The sequence below is a fragment of the Taurulus bubalis genome, assembly GCF_910589615.1.
Source record: "Taurulus bubalis genome assembly, chromosome: 11".
NCBI classification, from domain to species: Eukaryota; Metazoa; Chordata; class Actinopteri; order Perciformes; family Cottidae; genus Taurulus; species Taurulus bubalis.
The window spans coordinates 26,775,435-26,797,285 of record NC_136599.1 but is presented as its reverse complement, the minus strand read 5'-3'; the positions used below and the strand labels follow the sequence as shown (position 1 = coordinate 26,797,285).

Below are 21,851 nucleotides of genomic sequence, written 5' to 3'. Positions count from 1 at the left end.
GAAAATTATACATGATTTTAAAACATTTTCACAAATAAAAAACTGAAAAGTGCAGTGTGCAAAATTATTCAGCCCCCTTTTCTCTGAGTGCAACCAATTGCCTTCAGAAGTTGCCGGGCAAGGAGAGCACTGACAAGAGATGCAGCCAAGAGGCCCATGGTGACTCTGGACCAACTACAGAGATCCACAGCTCAGGTGGGGGAATCTGTCCACAGGACAACTATTGGGCGTGCACTCCACAAATCTGGCCTTTATGGAAGAGTGACAGGAAGAAAGCCATTGTCAAAAGAAAACCATAAGAAGTCCCGTTTGCAGTTTGCCAGAAACCATGTGGGGGACACAGCAAACATGTGGAAGAAGGTGCTCTGGTCAGATGAGACCAAAATTGAACTTTTTGGCCTAAATGCAAAACGTTATGTGTGGCGGAAACCTAACACTGCACATCACCCTGAACACACCATCCCCACTGTCAAACATGGTGGTGGTAGCATGATGCTCTGGGGTCTGCTTCTCTTCAGCAGGGACAGGGAAGTTGGTCAGAGTTGATGGGACGATGGATGGAGCCAAACACAGGGCAATCTTGGAAGAAAACCTGTTGGAGTCTGCAAAAGACTTGAGACTGGGGCGGAGGTTCACCTTCCAGCAGGACAACGACCCTAAACATAAAGCCAGGGCTACAATGGAATGGTTTAAAACAAAACATATTCATGTGTTAGAATGGCCCAGTTAAAGTCCAGACCTAAATCCCATCGAGAATCTGTGGCAAGATCTGAAAACCGCCGTTCACAAGCGCTCTCCATCTAATCTGACTGACCTTGAGCTGTTTTGCAAAGAAGAATGGGCAAAAATCTCAGTCTCTAGATGTGCAAAGCTGGTAGAGACATACCCCAAAAGACTTGCAGCTGTAATTGCAGCAAAAGGCGGTTCCACAAAGTATTAACTCAGGGGGGCTGAATCATTTTGCACACTGCACTTTTCAGTTTTTTATTTGTGAAAAAAATTTAAAAACATGTATAATTTTCTTTGTACTTCACAATTGTGTGACACTTTGTGTTGGTCTTTCACATCAAATTCCAATAAAATATATTTATGTTTGTGGCGTGGAATGTGACAAAATGTGGAAACGTTCAAGGGGTATGAATACTTTTGCAAGCCACTGTATTTTCCTATAATTATCGTGACAATCTCAAAACAACACAAAAAGACTGCAGAGACACTAATAGACTCACGATTAGGAAAAGGGGTAAAACAACCTCAAAGAGACACAAAATGCAAAAATTACTACAAAAAGGGGCAAAACAACCACAGACAAAAGAATACTACAATACAATTACAACGAGTGACCATGAAATGACTAGGAGGAGACACAAAACAACCAAAAAATAGACTTAATAACTATGACATCTGTGTGTCTTGCTGCTATGTAGGAGAGGTGGTGGGGCCTTTTGCATGCATGTACATTGCTTCGTAATCCACCCACGGCTGCACCTACCTTGTGGGGGTTGTAGTCAGAGTGGCAAACCACATGGTGCATCCTGTGTGGTTGCGCAGAGCGTATGGCACAAATGGCTGCCTCCTCTTGGACAGCTTGACATCGGCTAGAAGCACAAATGAAAGCTGAATTAGGGAGAAGACGAGTACGCTTGGTCTTTATTATTATTATTATTATTATTATTATTATTATTATTAACTTTAGTAGTGTATGGTCATGCGCTTGCTTTCTTCTTGGGTTGTGAGACCTAAAAAGCAGAGAGGGCACAGGTGCCTTGGAATTCTTTTCTTTAAAGGGGAACTCCAATAATTTTACAAGAGAAGGTCAACTTAGAAGTGACCAAGACAACTAGTCAACCTGTGAAAACAGCTGTATCGTATTCTCTATGGCTCTAGAGGCCCTGAGACTCGGGTAGGAGATCACAAACAGCAAACCGAACCCAAAGCTTTCTTCATGAACTAAGGGTGTTCCTTTCCCATACTGGGGGCGATTACTTCTTAAATGTGCCCTCAACTTCATAGAGATCACTGGAGTACCCCTTTAATAGAGGATTTAGAGGGCAATGGCAATTTGTAGATCACAGATGATGTTCCTCAAGGTCACCAACAGTAAACTGTACACAATGCTGCCGTATACAGCATCTCTCTCTCTCTCTCACACACACACACACACACACACACACACACACACACACACACACACACACACACACACACACACACACACACACACACACACACACACACACACACCATGCAGTGCCAAGCAAATGACAAACATGTCATGCATGCTGTTCAGGCAAAACACAAAATAGAGAGAAACATTGTCTGGAATAGGAGGAAAACAAGACAGGCTATGAGCTACGTATATAAACCTATCCAGACTGTAGTCATCACCACGCCACTGACTATACAGTCAGCCAGTTGTGAAGCAGATGTAACTGATTCTCTAGAACCTTTACAGCAGCATCTTCTCAACTATGAGAGGTAGGCCTGCTGTAGCCGGCTCTCCACTTTATAACTGTAGAGTTGGAATAAACTACAACTAATGCAACACTATGGTCCAACTTCACAAAACCTTGGGGAGAGAAATGTGCTTTAGCTACTTGACTATTAAGTCTATCATTGATAAAGGTAACTACTGAGTCACAAGTGATCAGTGAGGAATATAGTTTAGATATGATTTGTATTGTTACTGATTGAACCCAACCTTACATGAACCATTAAATGAACCCAACATTAAATAAACCCAACACTGAATGAACCCACCATTAAATGAACCCAACACTGAATGAACCCACCATTAAATGAACCCAACACTGAATGAACCCACTATTAAATGAACCCAACACTGCATGAACCCAACACTGAATGAACCCAACACTAAATGAACCCAACATTAAATGAACCCAACACTAAATGAACCCAACACTGAATGAACCCAACACTGCATGAACCCAACACTGAATTAACCCAATACTGAATGAACCCAACATTAAATGAATCCAATACTGAATGAACCCAACACTAAATGAACCCAACATTAAATGAACCCAACACTGAATGAAACCAACACTGAATGAAACCAACACTGAATGAAACCAACACTAAATGAACCCAACATTAAATGAAACCAACACTAAATGAACCCAACATTAAATGAAACCAACATTAAATGAACCCAACACTAAATGAACCCAACATTAAATGAACCCAACATTAAATGAACCCAACATTGAATGAACCCAACACTAAATGAACCCAACATTAAATGAACCCAACACTGAATGAACCCAACATTGAATAAACCCAACACTAAATGAACCCAACATTAAATGAACCCAACACTAAATGAACCCAACATTAAATGAACCCAACACTGAATGAACCCAACACTGAATGAACCCCACATTAAATGAACCCAACACTGAATGAACCCAACACTGAATGAACCCAACACTGCATGAACCCAACACTGAATGAACCAACACTGAATGAACCCAACATTAAATGAACCCCACATTAAATGAACCCAACATTAAATGAACCCAACATTAAATGAATCCAACACTGAATGAACCCAACACTGAATGAACCCAACACTAAATGAACCCAACACTGCATGAACCCAACACTGAATTAACCCAATACTGAATGAACCCAACATTAAATGAATCCAATACTGAATGAACCCAACACTAAATGAACCCAACATTAAATTAACCCAACATTAAATCAACCAAACATTAAATGAACCCAACACTGAATGAACCCAACACTGAATGAACCCAACACTGAATGAACCCAACACTGAGTGAACCCAACACTGAGTGAACCCAACCTTGAATGAACAATGATACACAGAGTTTTATGGTTTTGGCACCAGCATATTACCAGGAGCCACCTAATATTCCGGCCTTCTGTTTTTATTTATACCTTGGTAACTTCTAATTCTCTCAGGGACTGAACAGATTTAATGATAGTCATTTTAAAACTATAGATAGCAACAATGAACCAGGAACAAGGAAGAAAGAGAACAACATGAAACAAAAGTGGGTTGGACTCAAACTGGAAAGTGTTGTGGTCCATGGCTCGTCTTACCTCCTAAGCCACCCCATCATTTTAAAACGATTTTCTGGCAGAAAAATATTTGAGGCTTTACACTCTGTATGGATTGATCCATATTACCTAACACCACTGCCAGATGTCCATGTGGAGCAATTGATGATGACTGATTGAAAGCTTTGATGCTGAATGTGCTGCTGAGTGAGACTGTTTGGGAGACTGTTTGGGAGACTAAACTCTGAACTGTACCTCTGGAGTGAATCTGCTGCTCGAGGCAGGTCAAGGTGGCTGTGCTCCTAGTTCTAAGGTGAGCAAGAGGAGCACCTGACAGCAGAGAGAGAGAGTTACTACACAAAGACACATGCAGAGGGAACACACAGGGGGGTTAGAGGTTCATCGTCCTCATCATCATGTACTCTGTGTTGGCAATCAGCACTTCAATATGTTCATGAATAGTGCAATCCATGCTCCCCTTCTGTTTCCATGTGTTCAGCATAGCAACCAGCATATCACACCTATTTGGTTCCTGTTCAACTGAGGAATCAGAAGAACTTGGCTGATGAATAACAGGTTATGTGCTTCATTTGATTGGTTGATGCTATTTATGTCATCAGCACTTTCATATGAAATTAAAAAAAACATTTTAAAAGGCTGGAACAAAGCAGTGAAAACTCTTCTGCCAATGACTGCTCAGAAAAGAGCAACCCATCAACCAAGTTTCTCACACAACACTTACAACTTAAGTAACCCACCAAAGTCCTTCCAACCAGACACGTTAAGGTTATCTGGTGTGATTCTATGATTTTCTTAATATCAACAAATCCCCTAATACAGGGGTCGGCAACCTACGGCTCCGGAGCCGCATGCGGCTCTTTAGCCCGTCTGTTGCGGCTCCCTGAGGCTTTTTTGGAAAAACGTTCAAAGGGAAGTCCTTTATCTTGGAGTTTTAGGTGATAGTGTAACTAAAAAAAAAAAAAAAGTTTAAATATTTCTTTCACTTAAATGTGCGTCACGTGGCTGTCAAGCCTCCGCCCCTGCAGCTGCTACTCGTGAGTCAGAGCCCTGCCTCGCGCACAGATGAGTGCAGAAGAGCGATTCCTCAACTGCTGCAGCAAACTGAGTAAAGTAGATATACTTTCAGGAAGTGGATCACGTCTCCAAACTCCACTACTGCTGCAGCTCATGAGACAGTGAGGCGTAAAAACGGATCCATCCTCCGTTTGCGGTGCTCTAGTGAGGAGGACGCTCAGTGTAAACGTAGCAAAAGATATGTGTTTAAAATGTAAAACTCACTGAAGAGGACAGGTATCGAACCTGCTACCTTGTCGTTACAGGGCAAACACTCTACCACATGAGCCACAACTATAGATAGACCTGAAGGTCTGCATAGTTGTGTTTTTAATTGACCTAAATGTAGCCATGACTATTTTTTGTTTGATAGTTAGAAACAGGTAAAATAGCAATACAATGTAAAAAAAATGTCTTTATTCTTGTTCTGTAATTTCATAAATAGAACAAACTATAGTTTTTTGTATATATAATATGACTATATATAAAACTTCAGAAGCTGTGATATCAAATAATTTTTGCGGCTCCAGACAATTTTTTTTTTTGTGGAAAAAGGTCAAAATGGCTCTTTGGATACGAAAGGTTGCTGACCCCTGCCCTAGTACTAGCATTTTCAACGACAAAGACAAAAATAAAGATGAAATCTGCTAGCACAAAAATAAAGATTAACACCATCCCTTAAATCAATTTAAAAGATATTTTAAGTATTTCTATGAACAAATTCCTCACTAGCCAGTGATTTCTTTGTGGTTCTGTGTGTTGCTGGAACTCACTTTGAGTGAAGCTGGGTGGGTCGACTGAGGAACCCATCCAGGGCAGGGGGGGTGAAGACTGGGGCGTGTGCTCCGCCTCCTTACAGTAGTCAGCTATCCAGGCGCTCTTGGTGGTGTTGTATTGTTCTGGAAGGACCAGATAAGTGGTACTGAATGATGGGACAGGGTGCTGTTCAGACAGCTGTGTGGACGTGTAGAGAATGTCCGGAGGAGCGTGCTCCAGGCTTTACTCACCCAGCAGGACAGACGTGATGTTGACGTCCAGTCTCTGCTTGGCTCGGATCCCCATCTTGAAACGTGGAGGATGGAGACGGCCGGCAGCCTGCTGCTGCCAGGCCAGAGAGCAGGGCCAGGGCTCAATGAAGGGCTCCCAGCCTGCAACACACACACACACACACACACACACACACACACACACACACACACACACACACACACACACACACACACACACACACACACACACACACACACACACACACACACACACACACACACTAATTGATGAAAACATTCTCATTTCTGTTGAACCACTGGAGTTTGCTTATTGGTCAAATCAAGATGTTGATAAATCTCACTTGTTCTGCACTTTGCTGTGGAAAAGCTTTATGTCAGAATTCTAATAATTGGTTTTATCCCTCTTGTTTTAGCACGGAGCCATTTAAACTTAAATTGAATGTCAAAACTATGAGATGGACACTCTTTTGAAGTCTCTGAACAAACCATATACATCATTGAAACATTAAATGAATTCTCTGATGCCACCAGTAAACCAGTAAATCATACCTGACAGCTCTCTGTTGTAGTGGTCTCCTGACAGAGTAAAGCTGGCTTTTCCTTCCTGAGTGGAACCAATGCGCTGCAGCACATACAGCCCTGCAATAACAAACAGATACATGCTGGTCATCCTCAACTTCCTGTATGTGCAGTTATTTATCTACTAAATCATTTGGCTTTGAAGAGAGCATAGATAATGGTTACCTGTCAGAAAGGTCTGTCTGACATCCAGGTAAAGAGGGGAAACTATCCTAAATGTAGCACAGGGTTCATACACATTTTGACCAATCGATTTCCATGACTTTAAACTTCTATGACCAAACATTTTGTGAAATCTCGGTGTATACATGAAAAAAAAAAAAAAAGTAAATGTAGTATTTAAACTAACAATGAGAAATCCAAAGCATACAGGACACCTTAAATGACACAAATGAATGAGACAATAGTTTGATTAAAAGAATAAACATTTATATACAGTGTATCTGGAAAGTATTCACAGCGCTTCACTTTTACGCCATTTTTTGTAATGTTACAGCCTTATTCCAAAATGGATTAAATTCATTTTGTTCCTCAACATTCTACACACAACACCCCATAATGACAAAGTGAAAAAAGTTTTGGGGACATTTTTGCAAATCTATTAAAAATAAAGAACGAAAATATAACATGTACATAAGTATTCACAGCCTTTGCTTCAATAGCAATTACAGCCTCAAGTCTTCTTGAGTGTGAAGCTACAAGCTTGGCAAACCTATTTCTGGGCAGTTTCTCCCATTATTCTTAGCAGAACCTCTCAACTTCCATTAGGTTGGATGGGGAGCGTCGGTGCACAGCCATTTTCATATCTCTCCAGAGATATTCAATCGGGTTCAAGTCAGGGCTCTGGCTGGGCCATGAAGGACATTCACAGAGTTTCCCAAAGACACTCCTTTGTTGTCTTGGCTGTGTGCTTCAGGTCGTTGTCCTGTTGGAAGATGAACCGTCGCCCCAGTCTGAGGTCCATAGCGCTCTGGAGCAGGTTTTCATCGAGGTTGTCTCTGTACATTGCTGCATTCATCTTTCCCTCGATCCTGACTAGTCTCCCAGTTCCTCCCGCTGAAAAACATCCCCACAGCAGGATGCTGCCACCACCATGCTTCACTGTAGGGATGGTATTGGCCAGGTGATGAGCAGTGCCTGGTTTCATCCAGACATGACCCTTGGCATTCAGGCCAAAGAGTTCAATCTTTCTTTCATCAGACCAGAGAATTTTGTTTCTCATGGTCTGAGAATCCTTCAGGGGCCTTTTGGCAAACGTCAGGCGGGCTGTCATGTGCTGTTTACCGAGGAGTGGCAGTGTAGGGAAACATTAAACGTGTTGTTTAATGTTTCCCTACACTGCTCCTCTTTTATTTCTCTCTCCCCACATTTCCTGTCTGAATCTCTCACAGTTGAAATAAATCCAGAAGAATGACTCCTAATTACACTGTGGAAGCAATGTTTGTTAAGCACCAAACACTGGGGCCAGATATTATCATCATAATAATACAGGTAATCATTTTAAGAAAGATAATTCTCCAGTCCTCATCATACGTTTGATGGTGCAGCTGTATCTTATGTACATGAGACTTACTGGAGAAGGTGAGCTCAGCCAGTGGTATGTCACAGTCCAGACAGTCGTCGATGAAACAGATGCACACACTCTCAGCCTTCACCTCCACCCCTGACAGAGGAGCTGAGTGGCTGCTGGTGCCGGATTCAGTCCTGGATCTGGCATGGCCCGCCATATTCTCAGCGTTCTCCAGCAGCCACGTGGCAGCCTGGTCCAGCTGGCCTGGGGGGCGCATTGTCTGTCTTTATATGGCCTTTCATTAAATAACGGTGACAATACTACAACAAGTGGGGAACAGTGTTAAAGGTCTCACTCACCTTTACAGTGGATCAGGGCCCTTTTGCAGTCCTCTTTCCTGAAGCCGAGATCTTGTAAACGGCTCAACTGGCCCTCTGCGGAGACAAACATTCATCAATAGCTTTTCTGAGGACAGCGATAAGTAGTGGAATAACAGTATGCCATCACTGTAACTAAACCTTTTTAGCAAAATTGTATGAATGATAACCATTTCAAGATGTATCCCGACAACAAAATAATGATGTAGTTTGGCCACTGAGGATAATTGAGACAAATGTTTTTGAACAGTTTTTGAAAAAGCATTTAAATTCACTGTCATTCTTAATTTTATATATATATATATATATATATATATATATATATATATTTGTAAACAACAATAACTGAATCACTGGTCTTCACATACCGATGAGGGCCTCAGTCTTCTGCCTGAAGCCGTCTTTGACTGAAGCGGGCTCAGTGCTGGGTGCAGTGCTGGTATCACAGCCAGAGGGCAGAGCAGAGCTGGAGGTAGGGATGGACTTAGCGATGGCCAAGAAGAGCTGGATGTCGTTGTAGGACAGACGGATGTCCAGAGTAGGAAACTGAATCTGCCAGAGAATCACATGCACAATTAAAAAGAGGCAATCCACCCGGTCTACATGTCCAAGTCCCTTCACTACTAACGGTGAGTCAGTCGTCCTGTGAAAACAGTTGTATAATGTCTTCTGGGAGAAAATGACTCCATTGGCTCGGCTGTCTCAGCAAGACCTTTGACCCTACTTGAGTCAAAGCATCAGTGAGGAGTCTTCATAAGGCAGAATGTTGGGCCACACGGAACACTTTGAACATTTGGCAAACCAAAATTGTCAAACATTTGACGATAATAATAGATTCAACATGGTGGATGTGTTATTATATTGTTTTGTTTCTACAATGACTCCACTAGCTTACATGTTCCACCCATCTGTTAGCTGTACCGGCTCATCCTCTCAAGGGCTGAAGTCTCACTCCGTGAGGTGTGAGGCAACAGTGTTAAGTGTGTTTGGGTAACTTCTGTATTTTTTCAACCCTAGTTTTCCATATGTTTGTCTCTAAGTGGCTCATGTTTTGTTTTAAAGTTGCTCCAGTGTTAAAGGAGGATGTTATCATATCGGGCAACTCCTCATCATTGGTTTATGTTCACGAAAGGTGCTTGGCTTTAACACTGTCCGGCTCAAAATGTTATTAGAAGTGTCTGACAATATTATAGAAAGGACACTACAGATCTTTTTATATTTCACTGTGTTTGTTCTTGTGTCTGACAATATTATAGAAAGGACCCTACAGATCTTATATATATTAATTATATTTCACTGTGTTTGTTCTGGTGTCTAACCAAGTTTTGCTTATGGGAAAGTCTTGTGAGAGGCAACTTGATGCCAGACGGTTGAGACGTAAGTGAAAGTTGGAGAGAGGAGTGCTGATGTTGTCAGTGTTTGTTGTGTTGGAGTACAGAAAGTGTAGCTTAGTGTTCTCTCTGTATTTTCAGTGTCATGGCTAAATATTGAGATGATATCAACAGCGTGGTGAGATCTAACTGGTGTGCAAAATACACTAGTGACAAACTGCTGGGCATTTTTAAAGACATTTTAGTCACAATTGCAAGAGACTAATACAATATTTAAAGGTTTCAGAGACTCCAGCTGTTGAGGCTTTCAGCAGGTCGAAAGTATTAATCAAAGTGGTCTCAGACCCCGAGATCCCCAATATTTTGCTCACTGGGTCGAACCATCTCGTGGGATTTCAGAGTGAGACTTTTCTGTGTCTTGGTTAGACACAATAACAACCAGAAAGTGAAAGGTGAAGAAGTAGAATAGGCTCGTTTCCCTAATATTGTCGGAAACCTATAGAAACAATCTGAGCCCGTCAGTGTACATTGACAGTGAGGACCGATTACATTACAGGCTGTTGTTTGCAGCGTTCGCCCTCAATACTGAACCAATTTTAAAAGTTGTTGGCCCTGTTATTCACTTAAGACACAAAAACATGGGAAAACAGGGTCCAGGTTGAATATTGAAGCTACCCTTTTAGTTGAGGGTTAATTCCGTACCTCCAGTAGCGGTGGGATGTCCTCAACATTGAAGGCGTCCAGTAGACCGGAGCTACTTTGGTATGTGGGGCTCCCACACAGCTCCACCTGAATATTGACTGGGTCGATGATGGACAGTGCGGTCTCCTGCTCACTGCCCAGCCGACACGAGAACACCTGAGCGGACAATAAACATAGTATAGTATATTGTATTGTATTGTATTCTCTCTCTCTCTATATCTATCTATCTATCTATCTATCTATCTATCTATCTATAGAGAGAGAGAGATATATATATATATATATATATATATATATATAGATAGATAGATAGATAGATAGATAGATAGATAGATAGATAGATAGATAGATAGATAGATAGATAGATAGATAGATAGATAGAGAGAGAGAGAGAGAGAGAATATTTGCAATAGCAACACAATTAGTAGCAGTTCCTTGGGTAGAAATTTGAATATTTGCCAGTGTAAGTAAAAGCAACATAGTACAACAATTACAGCAGCAGCAGTATTTCAGTGCGTTTACCATCTGTTTAACAAAGTATACTCTTTAAGATTGTGATTCTTTGATTAAAAGGATGGCAGCAGTGGTAAAACTAGATGACAATGGGAATGACCAAGACATGGTGCTATGACAGTGGGTGAGGTCACCTCTATTCCTGCGAGGCTGCCAGAGAAGGGTCTGTCTAGCAGACGGGGTTTGTAGGTGAGGACAGTGGTGCCTTTTAGAATGATGGCGTTGGTATCCAGACAAGACGAGTCCTCCACAACCACAAACTCTGTGCCTGCAGATACACACAGACCAGGAGCTCATAGAATAATAATAATAATAATAATAATAATAATAATAATAATAATAATAATACTAATAATACGATGAAAAGAAGAACAACAACAACCTATTCTGGGCCAGTCCCGTATACGTTACAAATCCAGGAGGGAGAGATTGTATTTTGTCAAGGTACAGCTCAATGACATTTTCATATTTAATAATGCGCTTAAAATGAAAAACACGGCACACACAATTATGTGACAAAACTAATTATCAAAATGTAAGTGTGCTTGCTGACTTAAAGGTGACCAATCAAGCTCATTTTCAGGTTCATACTTGTATTTGGGGTTTGTACTAGTGATGGCGAGATGAAGCTTCCTGAAGCATTGACGCTTTCCATCCAATTGGTTCGCTCATGTGCCGAAGCTTCATGGGGCTTCATCTGCTCTACTGCGCCACCAAGTGGACAATACATGTAAAACAGGCAGTGATCATAACGACAACATGGCTTTGGTGTGTGAAGCTTTAAATCGAATAAATTATGTTTGTGACGCCAATACATCAATTATTAACTTATTAATATTGTGTCTATCTTTATGATATAATGGCGGGGTCAAAATCAAAACTCGAAACAAATTGGGAGAGGGTTGTGATGTGACTGTGGGTCAGTGGCTACAATATCCGACTTTCAGTCAGAGGATCGGTGTTTCGAGCCTCGGCTCCGTTAGTCCATGTTGATGTGTCCAATATTTTTTTAAATAAAAATAAGAACTTTTCCACAGTGCTGGGCTTTTTGAGACTATTTCGCCTGCTTTATAAAATACCCTTTCACAGATACAGATGAAGCTGGGTACAGAGAGGAAGGGGGAAATCCATTAAGTTTCGCTGCCCCTTATATTTCAAATCGCACGGCAAACCCACGAACCATTTTCTGAATCAGTCACGTGGTACGACCGGCTCGCGAGGCTTCGAACGTCACCACATACGTCATCGACACAAGCCTCGATACGCGCTTCACCAAAATCTACCTGGATTACTCGACACGCGCATCGAAGCCTCGACACGAAAGGACACATCACTAGTTTGTACTAGAACATGTTTGCATGCTTTAACATTCCAATAACACTTTATTTTTTCCATACTATATCTGTAAATATATCTGGGGGAATATATTCATCCTCTGTCTTTAAGCCCTCCTCCCAAAAACGCCCAGTCTGCTCCAATTGGTCACCATTCACGGCCGTGTGAGTACCTTATTTATAGTATTTAGAATCAATCACAGAGGTTCAGGGTATACTCTCATCTTCATCATTTTTCTCTGACCTGTGACGTTGATCTTGACCTCCAGGCAGCGGTCCTGGGTGACCTGCACCGTGGACCTCTTGGTGACCACACCGCTCTTGACTGTCTTTGGCATGACGGCCCCAATGGTGCCGGTGGCGGCGGCGCCCGAGTCGGTGCTGGTGTTGCTGGGCCAGCGCTGACAAGGCTCCGCAACACCGGACGCCTTCTCCACGGGCACCCGCAGGAAGTCTCGCACCAGCTGAATCCAGTCGAAGATGAGGAAGACTCTTAGGTTGTTGAGGACCACCGTGAAGCAGGAGGAGTCACGTGTGGATCTGTCAGAAGGTGGAACCCAACATATGTGACCAAGTCTTTCCTATCCAACACTACTTAAATCTCAATTCCAATTTATGTTTCATTAGCTTGACAAATCCCCCACTGTACCTATAATGCAGCTCCAGCTGCAGTGACGCCCGGTTGGTGCCTGTTTTGGAAGGCTGGAGGATGCAGTCAAAGACATTGTGCCTGGCCCCATCGGCTCTACCGGTGCTCGTATTCGGCTTGGTGCGCCGAGTGTCGTACGCCAGCAGGGAGTGAGACACCAAGTTGATGGACTTGGATCCATTGGACAAACTCTCAAAGAGAATCTTGGATTTCATGAAGTCAAACCTTTGCAGGAGAAATACAAACATAATATCAAAATGGTAACTTTTTTAATTCTTCATTGGAGGTAAAAGGTGAAATTTACAACTCTCAAGTCTGACACAACACAGCATTGCAATCTGTGGCCCTTTAAAGAATGCTCATGAAAATATGCCATAACTTTGTTAAATATCGCAATAACTCAATCTCAATCTACTCAAACTCAATCATATAATGTGTAAAAGTTTACAACATGTGTGTTGTCTTACATTTTACTTGTATTGTCTTGCTTTGCTTTGTTGTTAGGATTGTGGGTCTTTGTTGTGTTGGTGCAGGAAGTGTATATAATAATACATGTAAGTGCTTATGTTGGAATTTTGCAGAATTTAGCGTCAGGTGAGATTTTTCAAATGAGTGTGAATTTTTTTTTTTGCTACACATTTTTACTGTTCCAGCTATGGCTTTGGGTGCACATGTAATGCTTGTTGGCATTGTTAAATAAACGTGCCGTCTTGTTTCTCGTTGTGCTCCATACACTGCATGCCATGTGATGAGGAACAACCCATCACAGGCATCTTCTCTTCCTTCCGAACACACGAGTAACAGCAGTGGCGGGCCGTCAGGGCCTGCTCAGCCTTCTCTGCTGGCGCTGCGCTGCATCCAGCTGTTGAACAGCTGACTCTGACTGAATGCGCAAGTAGAAAATCCACGGCCCGCCACTGGTCCACAGTACATATGGTTAATGGCTTTTGTGCCCGGAGCTTTAAGATCTGTCCACAGACTATCATTTAAAACACACTTCAAAAACATTGTCTGGAAGAAGGGCAGTGAACCAGTGTTAAGTTATTCTTCAGGGTGGCTGTGGATTACTGGATAGAGCGGGTTGTCCTCCACCATAAGTTTGGCGGTTTGATCCCCGGTTATGTATTGGCAAGAATCTGGCAATATGATGACTGTCATAAGGGGTTACAATTCAATATATTGAAGGCAAAACGTTGCAATTATTATTATCATTTTTTTTTAAACAAAGTATAAAGAACACACTGCTATATGCATGAAATCTGAATGTTTTACTTTACTATTCAATCAGAAGAGTGGGATCTGTATATACATCCAACATCATAGCTCTACTGTCTGTCTGTGTAAACTATTAATACAAATATCTAACAACCCTGTGTTATGGAAGAAGATAGCGAAGGCCCACCTTGCTAATGAGCGCCTTTGTTCTGTTGGAGTGGGGCTGTCCAAGAGCTCCAGACTGACATCCATCATGTCTACTAGGAATGACAAGCTGGTGTAGACATCTCCACCTAACACCGTCTGAGCAGAGACAAAACATCAGTCCATCAACCAGGACATATAGGGGACGACTTGGAAAAATGACATACAATTGACCAAACAATTATTAAAAGACACAGAGAAGGGACATCAGTGTTGCTACAAAGATGTGGATGTCTGCAGTAAACTGTCCCGATGGTTGGTCTCTCACATAGGTGCTGGGGTCCTGTAGGTTGTAGGGTCTCAGGAAATCTTCAACAGGCTCTCCCAGGTTGTTCTCCAGCAGCCCTCTGATCAGCTGGTAGTGCTCCAGGTCCAGAGAGCAGTGAACTGACGAAAGGCTTCCGTGAATGGACATGTCAGGTACCGCATGGCTCAGCTCCCTGAACACAATCGTGAACACAAGCCTGAGTTTGGATTATGTGTATGGTGATATAGTTATTATTTGACCCTTTTAACGTGCGAGTCAAGAAACGGAGTCCAGTAACGTGGAACAGAATAGGACAAGAACAAGGAACAGGCCACCACACATACACTAACACATTCATACCTACTGATTTCTTACAGAGAAAAAGGCTATGTTTCAAAGTGAAGCAGGCCCAGTCTTGTGAACAACTGCTCTCCATCGGCTATCCCCGTTCTTCATAAACAAGAAGCACTGATGTACTAAAGCTCTGAGCCAAGCAGCAGAATGTTGGACAGTCACACCAGAGACATATTCTTATGTTTTGTATGGTGGGAGGTGATCGATAGGGGGAGATAGCAGGTTTGAATACTAATTTGACATGCAGTGTCAAGTTCTTCTTCTGAAACAACCACTGTGTTTTGGTTAGGTGCCAATTCAAATGTTGAAGGTTTAGAGTGTATAAGTGTATCATCTCCACATTCAAGAATATTTGATTGATTAATTGATTTATAAAAACATTCGTTTTAGGTTTGTATCAGACGACTGGTCATCTTTAGTAAATATAAAAAGTTACAGAGGCTATTACATGCTTGTATGATTGGTTATCCACACAGGACAGAAAGTGACCTGCTTCATGGTTGGATGGATGTACTGTTGTTATTGGAGGGCTGGCTTTGGCTCACGGGCCACCAGCTGACTGTGCAGGTGTATAAACTATATATATATTGTGATGTCATAAGAGGTAGTGTCATCAATGGGAGGTACATCCCCTCCCAGTGGTTGCAGCAGGGACTACAATCCATCATGGCATCTGGGGAATAAACTACAATTCCCAGTCAGCAGTGCAGCCGGGCCAAGGCTGCTGCCCAGCTGAAAGGGATGAGGCTGATGACCCCGAGAGAGCTGGTGAACAAAGGACAGGAGCGCATGAGAAGAAAGGGAGTTCATATGTCACGTTAAAGACAATGAACCAGGAGAAAAACCTGAAGGACTTGTTTGTTTTGTTTAATGACTAATGAGATAAGTTTACCTTTTGTTAAGAAGAATATGAATACAGAACTTTGAGTTAAAGAAACCTCTGCATTTGATTTCTTGAGGTATGGCCAACTATGTGTGTTGTGAGATCACAGTGAACTTTTACCACCAACATCGAATCAGTTCAACCTTGAGGTCCTGAGATGTCACGCTCACGATAATGGAACAAACGATAAGTCATAGTGACCTTGACTTTGAGCACAGATGGGCCGACAACCCAAAACACAATGCCTCCGGCAACCGCTGTCGCATAGGAATAAAAAAGCCATGTGCAGAGCCACAGCCGTCAACATAATCTATTGTAAAAAGGCCATAACTTTTGCCACCGACAAAACAAAAAGCAGGGCCTACTTGTCCAGGTTGCGTTCCACTTTAAGTTTGAGACGGCAGCAGTCTTTCAGCAGGTTGTCTCCGGTGCGGCGGACAGAGTACGAAGGAAAGATGAGGTCTGAGGACTCGGGAGGTTTCCCACCGCTGTCCCTGGGCTGAAAGGGCAGACGCTCTGCAGCAAAGATATCCATCTCCTGCAGATCCAGAGCAATGCAGTCCAGCAGGCACACATGCTCTTCTGATGGGAACAACGCACCACATGTTAAGACTTTCTCAGGAGTAGTTAAACTGTATGGCAGTTCTTCAAACTATGCAGCCATGCTAACCTAAGCTGTGAGGTTCACCCTCAGTGGCACTCCATGCGTCGGGGACCTGCGGCCTGCCGAGGGTAAACCCTGTGGAGGAAGAGGAGTTGGAGGGGGGGGTCCTAGGCTTCTCCTGCTCACTTCTCCTCTCTGCTGCTTTCTGGACACGCTCCTTTTTCAAGACAAAGGAAAGGGCAGAAACATACACTTGCACATTAAGTCCAGTTAGCAATATGAACATTACCTCCTCACAAAAGCAAATGATTACTTTTTGAAAGGGGCAAAAGAACACAAAATGCACAAACTTTCCATGATTTTAATAAATACTAATGATTGGGTTTCTCTGCGTTGTTTCACTAATGGAAAGACGTTACCAATCTCTCTTCACATCAAAGCATTTTCAACTTCTAAACAGTTGAACTCAGTGCTACAACTGATGGGAGGGCTAGGGCATTGTGCCAATGTATGTAAGATGAAGTTAAGAGAACACGTGTGTCTGTCAATGTACTACAGTTTGCTAAAGGTGATAGCTTACTGAATTCTCAGTGACATCGGGTCATTATCTCCTGAGGCAGAACCAACAGTTCAACACAGCAGTGGGTTGGTCTTTTTCACAGTTTGTACTGTAACTTCAATAGGAAGTCCACCTTTGTACAAGGGAATTATTTGACCTATTTGTTTGCATTTTGATCCAGTGGGTCAAACACTGGGACATTCTCAATGACAACAACGTAAAGATCCCAAAACACTGACTTCTAGGATCAAATTGTACAATAAAATACACCAACTTCTCTGATCAGTATACATAGTACACGACTTAAGACAGAGACACTGAGGTTGATATGTGGAGGACATGCGTGTCGTCTTACGTTTTACCTTTACTGTCTTGCTTTGCTTTGTTGGTAGGATTGTGGGTCTTTGTTGTGTTGGTGCGGGAAGTGTATATGATGTTGATTGAACATATTGAGAAATTTAAATAAAACCTCAAAAGTCATACAACACAAACACATCAAAAGGTAAAGTTGGTGTATTCCTAAACAATACATGCAACACACGCTGCAGAAAGCTCAGTCCATCCCATAACCAACCGCAAACTGCAAACTGCAAACTGCAAGCAAGAGGCCCGTTTCACGGAGTGTGTTCTACATAGCCAGGGTATCTTTAGATTATCTGACTTAACAAACCCTAACAACCATGATCCCACCAAGCTGGACTGGTCAGTAGGCGGAGCTTTTACTACTGTGGAGCAGGTTATGTGTTCAGCGTAAGTAACCATGGTGATCTATCACCATGGAACCGAAAACCCAGAGTCACCCTGAAGTTACCTCGATAACCCAAAAGCCTGCTTCGTAGTACAGGCCTCAGGCTGGACACTATTTACAACTAAAGCAATGTAGCACCAAATCAGCAGACGGTCTGAAATAAAGGAGCACTATGGCTGTCAAACACAAACCAAATGCTCTCACATCTCTAAAACATGTCATCGGTCAGCTGTCCGTAGTGTATTATCGGGATAGTTTCTGGTACTGTAAAACTTGGGATAGAAATATCAAAGTAAAGTAAGTTATATTGTGACAACCCTTCTTCACGCCAAAGCAAACGCATGCTGTTGTACCTTGTAATGGGATGGATCCTTGTATGAATTTGCATGCAGAACAAAATTCTTAAAAAAAACAAAATTAAGATGCTGATGAAAGACCAAAACAACATGTATCTAGTGGTCTCCTCCCAAAAGCACTTATCTCTTAAACAAATGTTCTTCACACCTGACGGAGTGACTTCATGTGACTGTTGACAAGCGTTCTTCAAAAGGTGGCTTAACATGTGGACGTGGTCTAGGCTTAAACCCAGACTCACGTAGTCACAGCTGGGTCATGACCAGGACTTCAACTTGAACTCTCTATACATTAAATCCTTTTCCCTTTATGAGCATCATGAGAAACATTTTGACATGATCATGATTTTGGAAAAGAACAAGTTAAGTCTGACAGGTCTTATGCAGTAGTAGTATAAAATAGCAATACAATAAGAAAATGTAATGAAAACAGAACCAATTGGTCCACAAATCAGATATGCTATCAGACATATCTAACTTCTCTGGTCATTTGATATGGTTTCTCCACAGAAAAGGGCAAACGCCTAACAAAATAAATACACATCTCCTCTTTCTCCATAGAAAATCATGAATTTATGAAAATGCAAATGTTTTACTTTTCCGAAGTTGTAAGAACAAGCAATGTAACAACCACTGGTCATTAAATACCGCTGCTTTGTATCACACAGACGCTACAGGGTCTCTCCGTCAAGATGCAGAGGGCTGTGACGGAGTGACGGTATTTGATGAGCTCAGGTTTCCTTTGTTTCAATGTAAAAGTATATTGCTACTCAAGATACTGTCATCCAAGATTAACAAATCAATCCTTCAACAGTGTCTGGATTAGATCAAGCAGGTTTGAATAAAAGGGCCCTGAACCTTCTTCTCATCTGATGCTCGGTAAGATAGCCAACAAGCATAAAACCATTAATGTTTCTTTAAAAACATGTGAGTGGTTACACAAAACTAAAGACAATTAAAGTTGTTGACAAGGTTTAGTTATTGAAGCATACCACAGTAAACCATCAGGTAATGCTGTATTCATTAAGCATTTGAGATCAGATTCACATACTAAGCTCAGTGACTTCGAATTAATAACAAGATGATAAGAAATCCTCTGTGCAAGGTTTCTATTGGTCTTCAGGAAGCCCAGTATGTTGGCAGTATCAAAAGCCCAGGGGCGTGAGGTAATCCTGAGTATTAAAGTTGGGTCACAGCATTCAATGCATGAATGAATACAGTGAAATTAGACAAAGGGAGAGGGAGAGAAAGCACAGCCAGGGCACACTGTATGATGGATGAACGGGCAGCGGGACTCACCAGAGAAGGGAAAAAGGCATGTGCCATGGTGAGTTTCTCTACCTTGTCTCGGAGGGAAAAAGTCCCGTGAGCCCCAGCTAGCAGGAAGCAGTTTTGCACCCTCAGCTGACCGAGGTTGGCCACAATGACCCTTGGTGAGCACGAGCTCTCTGGGATGAGAATGACCGGGGCGCCGGCCTCAATATCCAGCAGAACCCTGGAAGCCCGCTGAGGATGATCACGCACCTGCAGAGAGAGACAGAAGACAGAGAGGACAGAGGAAAGGGACAAGAGAGAGGAGGCAGAGAAAAGACAAGTTAGTGGGGGGAGGAGGAGAAAATTAAGCAGAAAGCGGCGGAAAAATATTACTGGATAATACGCACAACCATTACAACATTTTGAATAAGCTGTTCTACTGATGTTCTTTATCGTTCCTTCAATAATGACTATTTAAAACTCAGCCAAAGAAAGTACTGTTGAACTTGGACGTTGAATCTGTTTTCCAGTCCAGAAAAGCATCAGTGACCATTACTGAGCCACAAAGGTGCAACTGGGCTCAAATATTGAGTTAGTCTCTTTGTAGTCTACTCAGCAGCTAGACTGAAGAGGTTTAAACTGATATTCCAATAGTGCTAACCCTACAATAACCTTCTATTTCTATCAATATTAAAGCTTGTTCAAGGGTTAGTTGTTCAATGACTGCAGATTTCTTCTCTTCTTATTCAACTGTTGCTGAGAGGATCTTTGTCTCTTTCTGCCTTTAGATTGTCAGTCTAGTTCAGGGGTCGGCAACCCGCGGCTCTTTAGCCCGTCTGTTGGCTCCCTATTTTATTCTTTTTATTTTTTTTGCCCAGTGGAAAAACTTTCAAAGGGAATTCCTCTTATCTTGGAGTTTTAGGTAATATTGGGTCACTAAAAATCAAAATAAATGTTTAAATATTTCTTTAACTAAAATGTGGTTCCCATCCTGTCACATCGCTGTCAAGCCTCTTTCCTGCAGGTGGCTACTTGTGATTCAGAGCCCCGCCCTCGCTAAATTATCAACGGATAAATAAATAAAAAAGAAAAGTCACGGATGAAAGTGGAGCGTTTAATTCTGCGTGGACGTGTTTATTTGCTTTCACTGCCAACGATGCTGCTGACCTGTCTGCTTGATATGTGGCGAGAAATTAGCAAAAAACTAAAAATGTAATGTTGAAAGACTCTTCCAGAACAAGCATCTGCTGAAAGGTGTCAAGCTGCAGAAGAGCGATTCCTCAACTGCTGCAGCAAACTGAGCAAAGTCAATATACTTTCAGGAAGCTGATCAAGTCTCCAAACTCAACTCCTGCTGCTGGTTCTGTGGCAGCTCATGAGACACTGAGGCGTCCGCTAGTAAAGACGGATCCTCCTCCTCCGTGTTGCGGAGCTCACGTAGCAAAAGATATGCGTTTAAAATGTAAAACTCACACGAAGACAGGGATCGAACCTGCTACCTTGGGCAAACACTCTACCACATGAGCCACATATATAGACAGTATTCAAGGTTTGCATAGATGACTATTTTTTGTCTCCCCTTCATAAGAGTTTGATAGTTATAAACAGGTAAAATAGCAATACAATGTCAAAAAATGTCTTTACTCTTATTCTATAATTTCATAAATACAACAAACTATAGTTTTTTGTATATATATCATAACTATATATAAAACTTCAGAAGCTGTGATATCAAATAGCTTTTTCGGCTCCAGACACATTTTTTTTTGTGGAAAAAAGGGCAAAATGGCTCTTTGGATAGGAATGGTTGCCGACCCCTGGTCTAGTTGAAACATTGTACAGTGTTTTGTTCTCCATTCTATTAAACAGCATGCCATCTATTAGTAAAGAGGACTTTCTACAAGCTAAACGCATGAAATGAGCTTTCAAACAGACGTCTGGACACAATCAAGCCTCCTAAAAACGGCAAGGGTAGTGTATGTTGGACCTGTATGCTTGCTATCTGAATCAAGCACTATCAAATGATCTTGGTGCAGACTGAATCACTCACAGCCTGGCCCTCCATTGCAGCCCTCTGCCTGCCCAAGACATCCTGTAGCTGGGTGAAATGTTGAATAAAGGCCACCACCTCGGCCTGGAAGCGCTGCGTGTGGACGTACTGCACCGAGGCCATCTGCAGAGACACCTTGATGTCACATTCCCGCTCCAGGTAAGGATCAGGCTGGCCGTACCTGAAGGGACAAGGAAACAAAAGGTGAGTCAAAGAAAGACAGATTCTTCAGGAGCATGCAGAATAAGTCT

General features: G+C 42.2%; 1 protein-coding gene across 1 annotated transcript in view; it reads right to left on the bottom strand.

The window, feature by feature from the left end:
- The window catches only part of vps13d (vacuolar protein sorting 13 homolog D), a gene marked incomplete at its 5' end in the record, with an annotated part of 63,652 nt that overhangs the window by 22,238 nt on the left and 19,563 nt on the right, over positions 1–21,851 (bottom strand). The window contains 17 exons of the mRNA XM_079226202.1: positions 1,493–1,598; positions 5,898–6,023; positions 6,132–6,272; positions 6,684–6,773; positions 8,287–8,487; positions 8,583–8,657; positions 8,969–9,152; positions 10,634–10,789; positions 11,281–11,414; positions 12,725–13,020; positions 13,130–13,354; positions 14,532–14,647; positions 14,817–14,988; positions 16,398–16,614; positions 16,703–16,853; positions 19,596–19,820; positions 21,601–21,781. Of these exons, the coding sequence (XP_079082328.1) occupies positions 1,493–1,598; positions 5,898–6,023; positions 6,132–6,272; positions 6,684–6,773; positions 8,287–8,487; positions 8,583–8,657; positions 8,969–9,152; positions 10,634–10,789; positions 11,281–11,414; positions 12,725–13,020; positions 13,130–13,354; positions 14,532–14,647; positions 14,817–14,988; positions 16,398–16,614; positions 16,703–16,853; positions 19,596–19,820; positions 21,601–21,781 (2,796 nt within the window). The remainder of the gene's footprint in view (positions 1–1,492; positions 1,599–5,897; positions 6,024–6,131; positions 6,273–6,683; positions 6,774–8,286; positions 8,488–8,582; positions 8,658–8,968; positions 9,153–10,633; positions 10,790–11,280; positions 11,415–12,724; positions 13,021–13,129; positions 13,355–14,531; positions 14,648–14,816; positions 14,989–16,397; positions 16,615–16,702; positions 16,854–19,595; positions 19,821–21,600; positions 21,782–21,851) is intronic.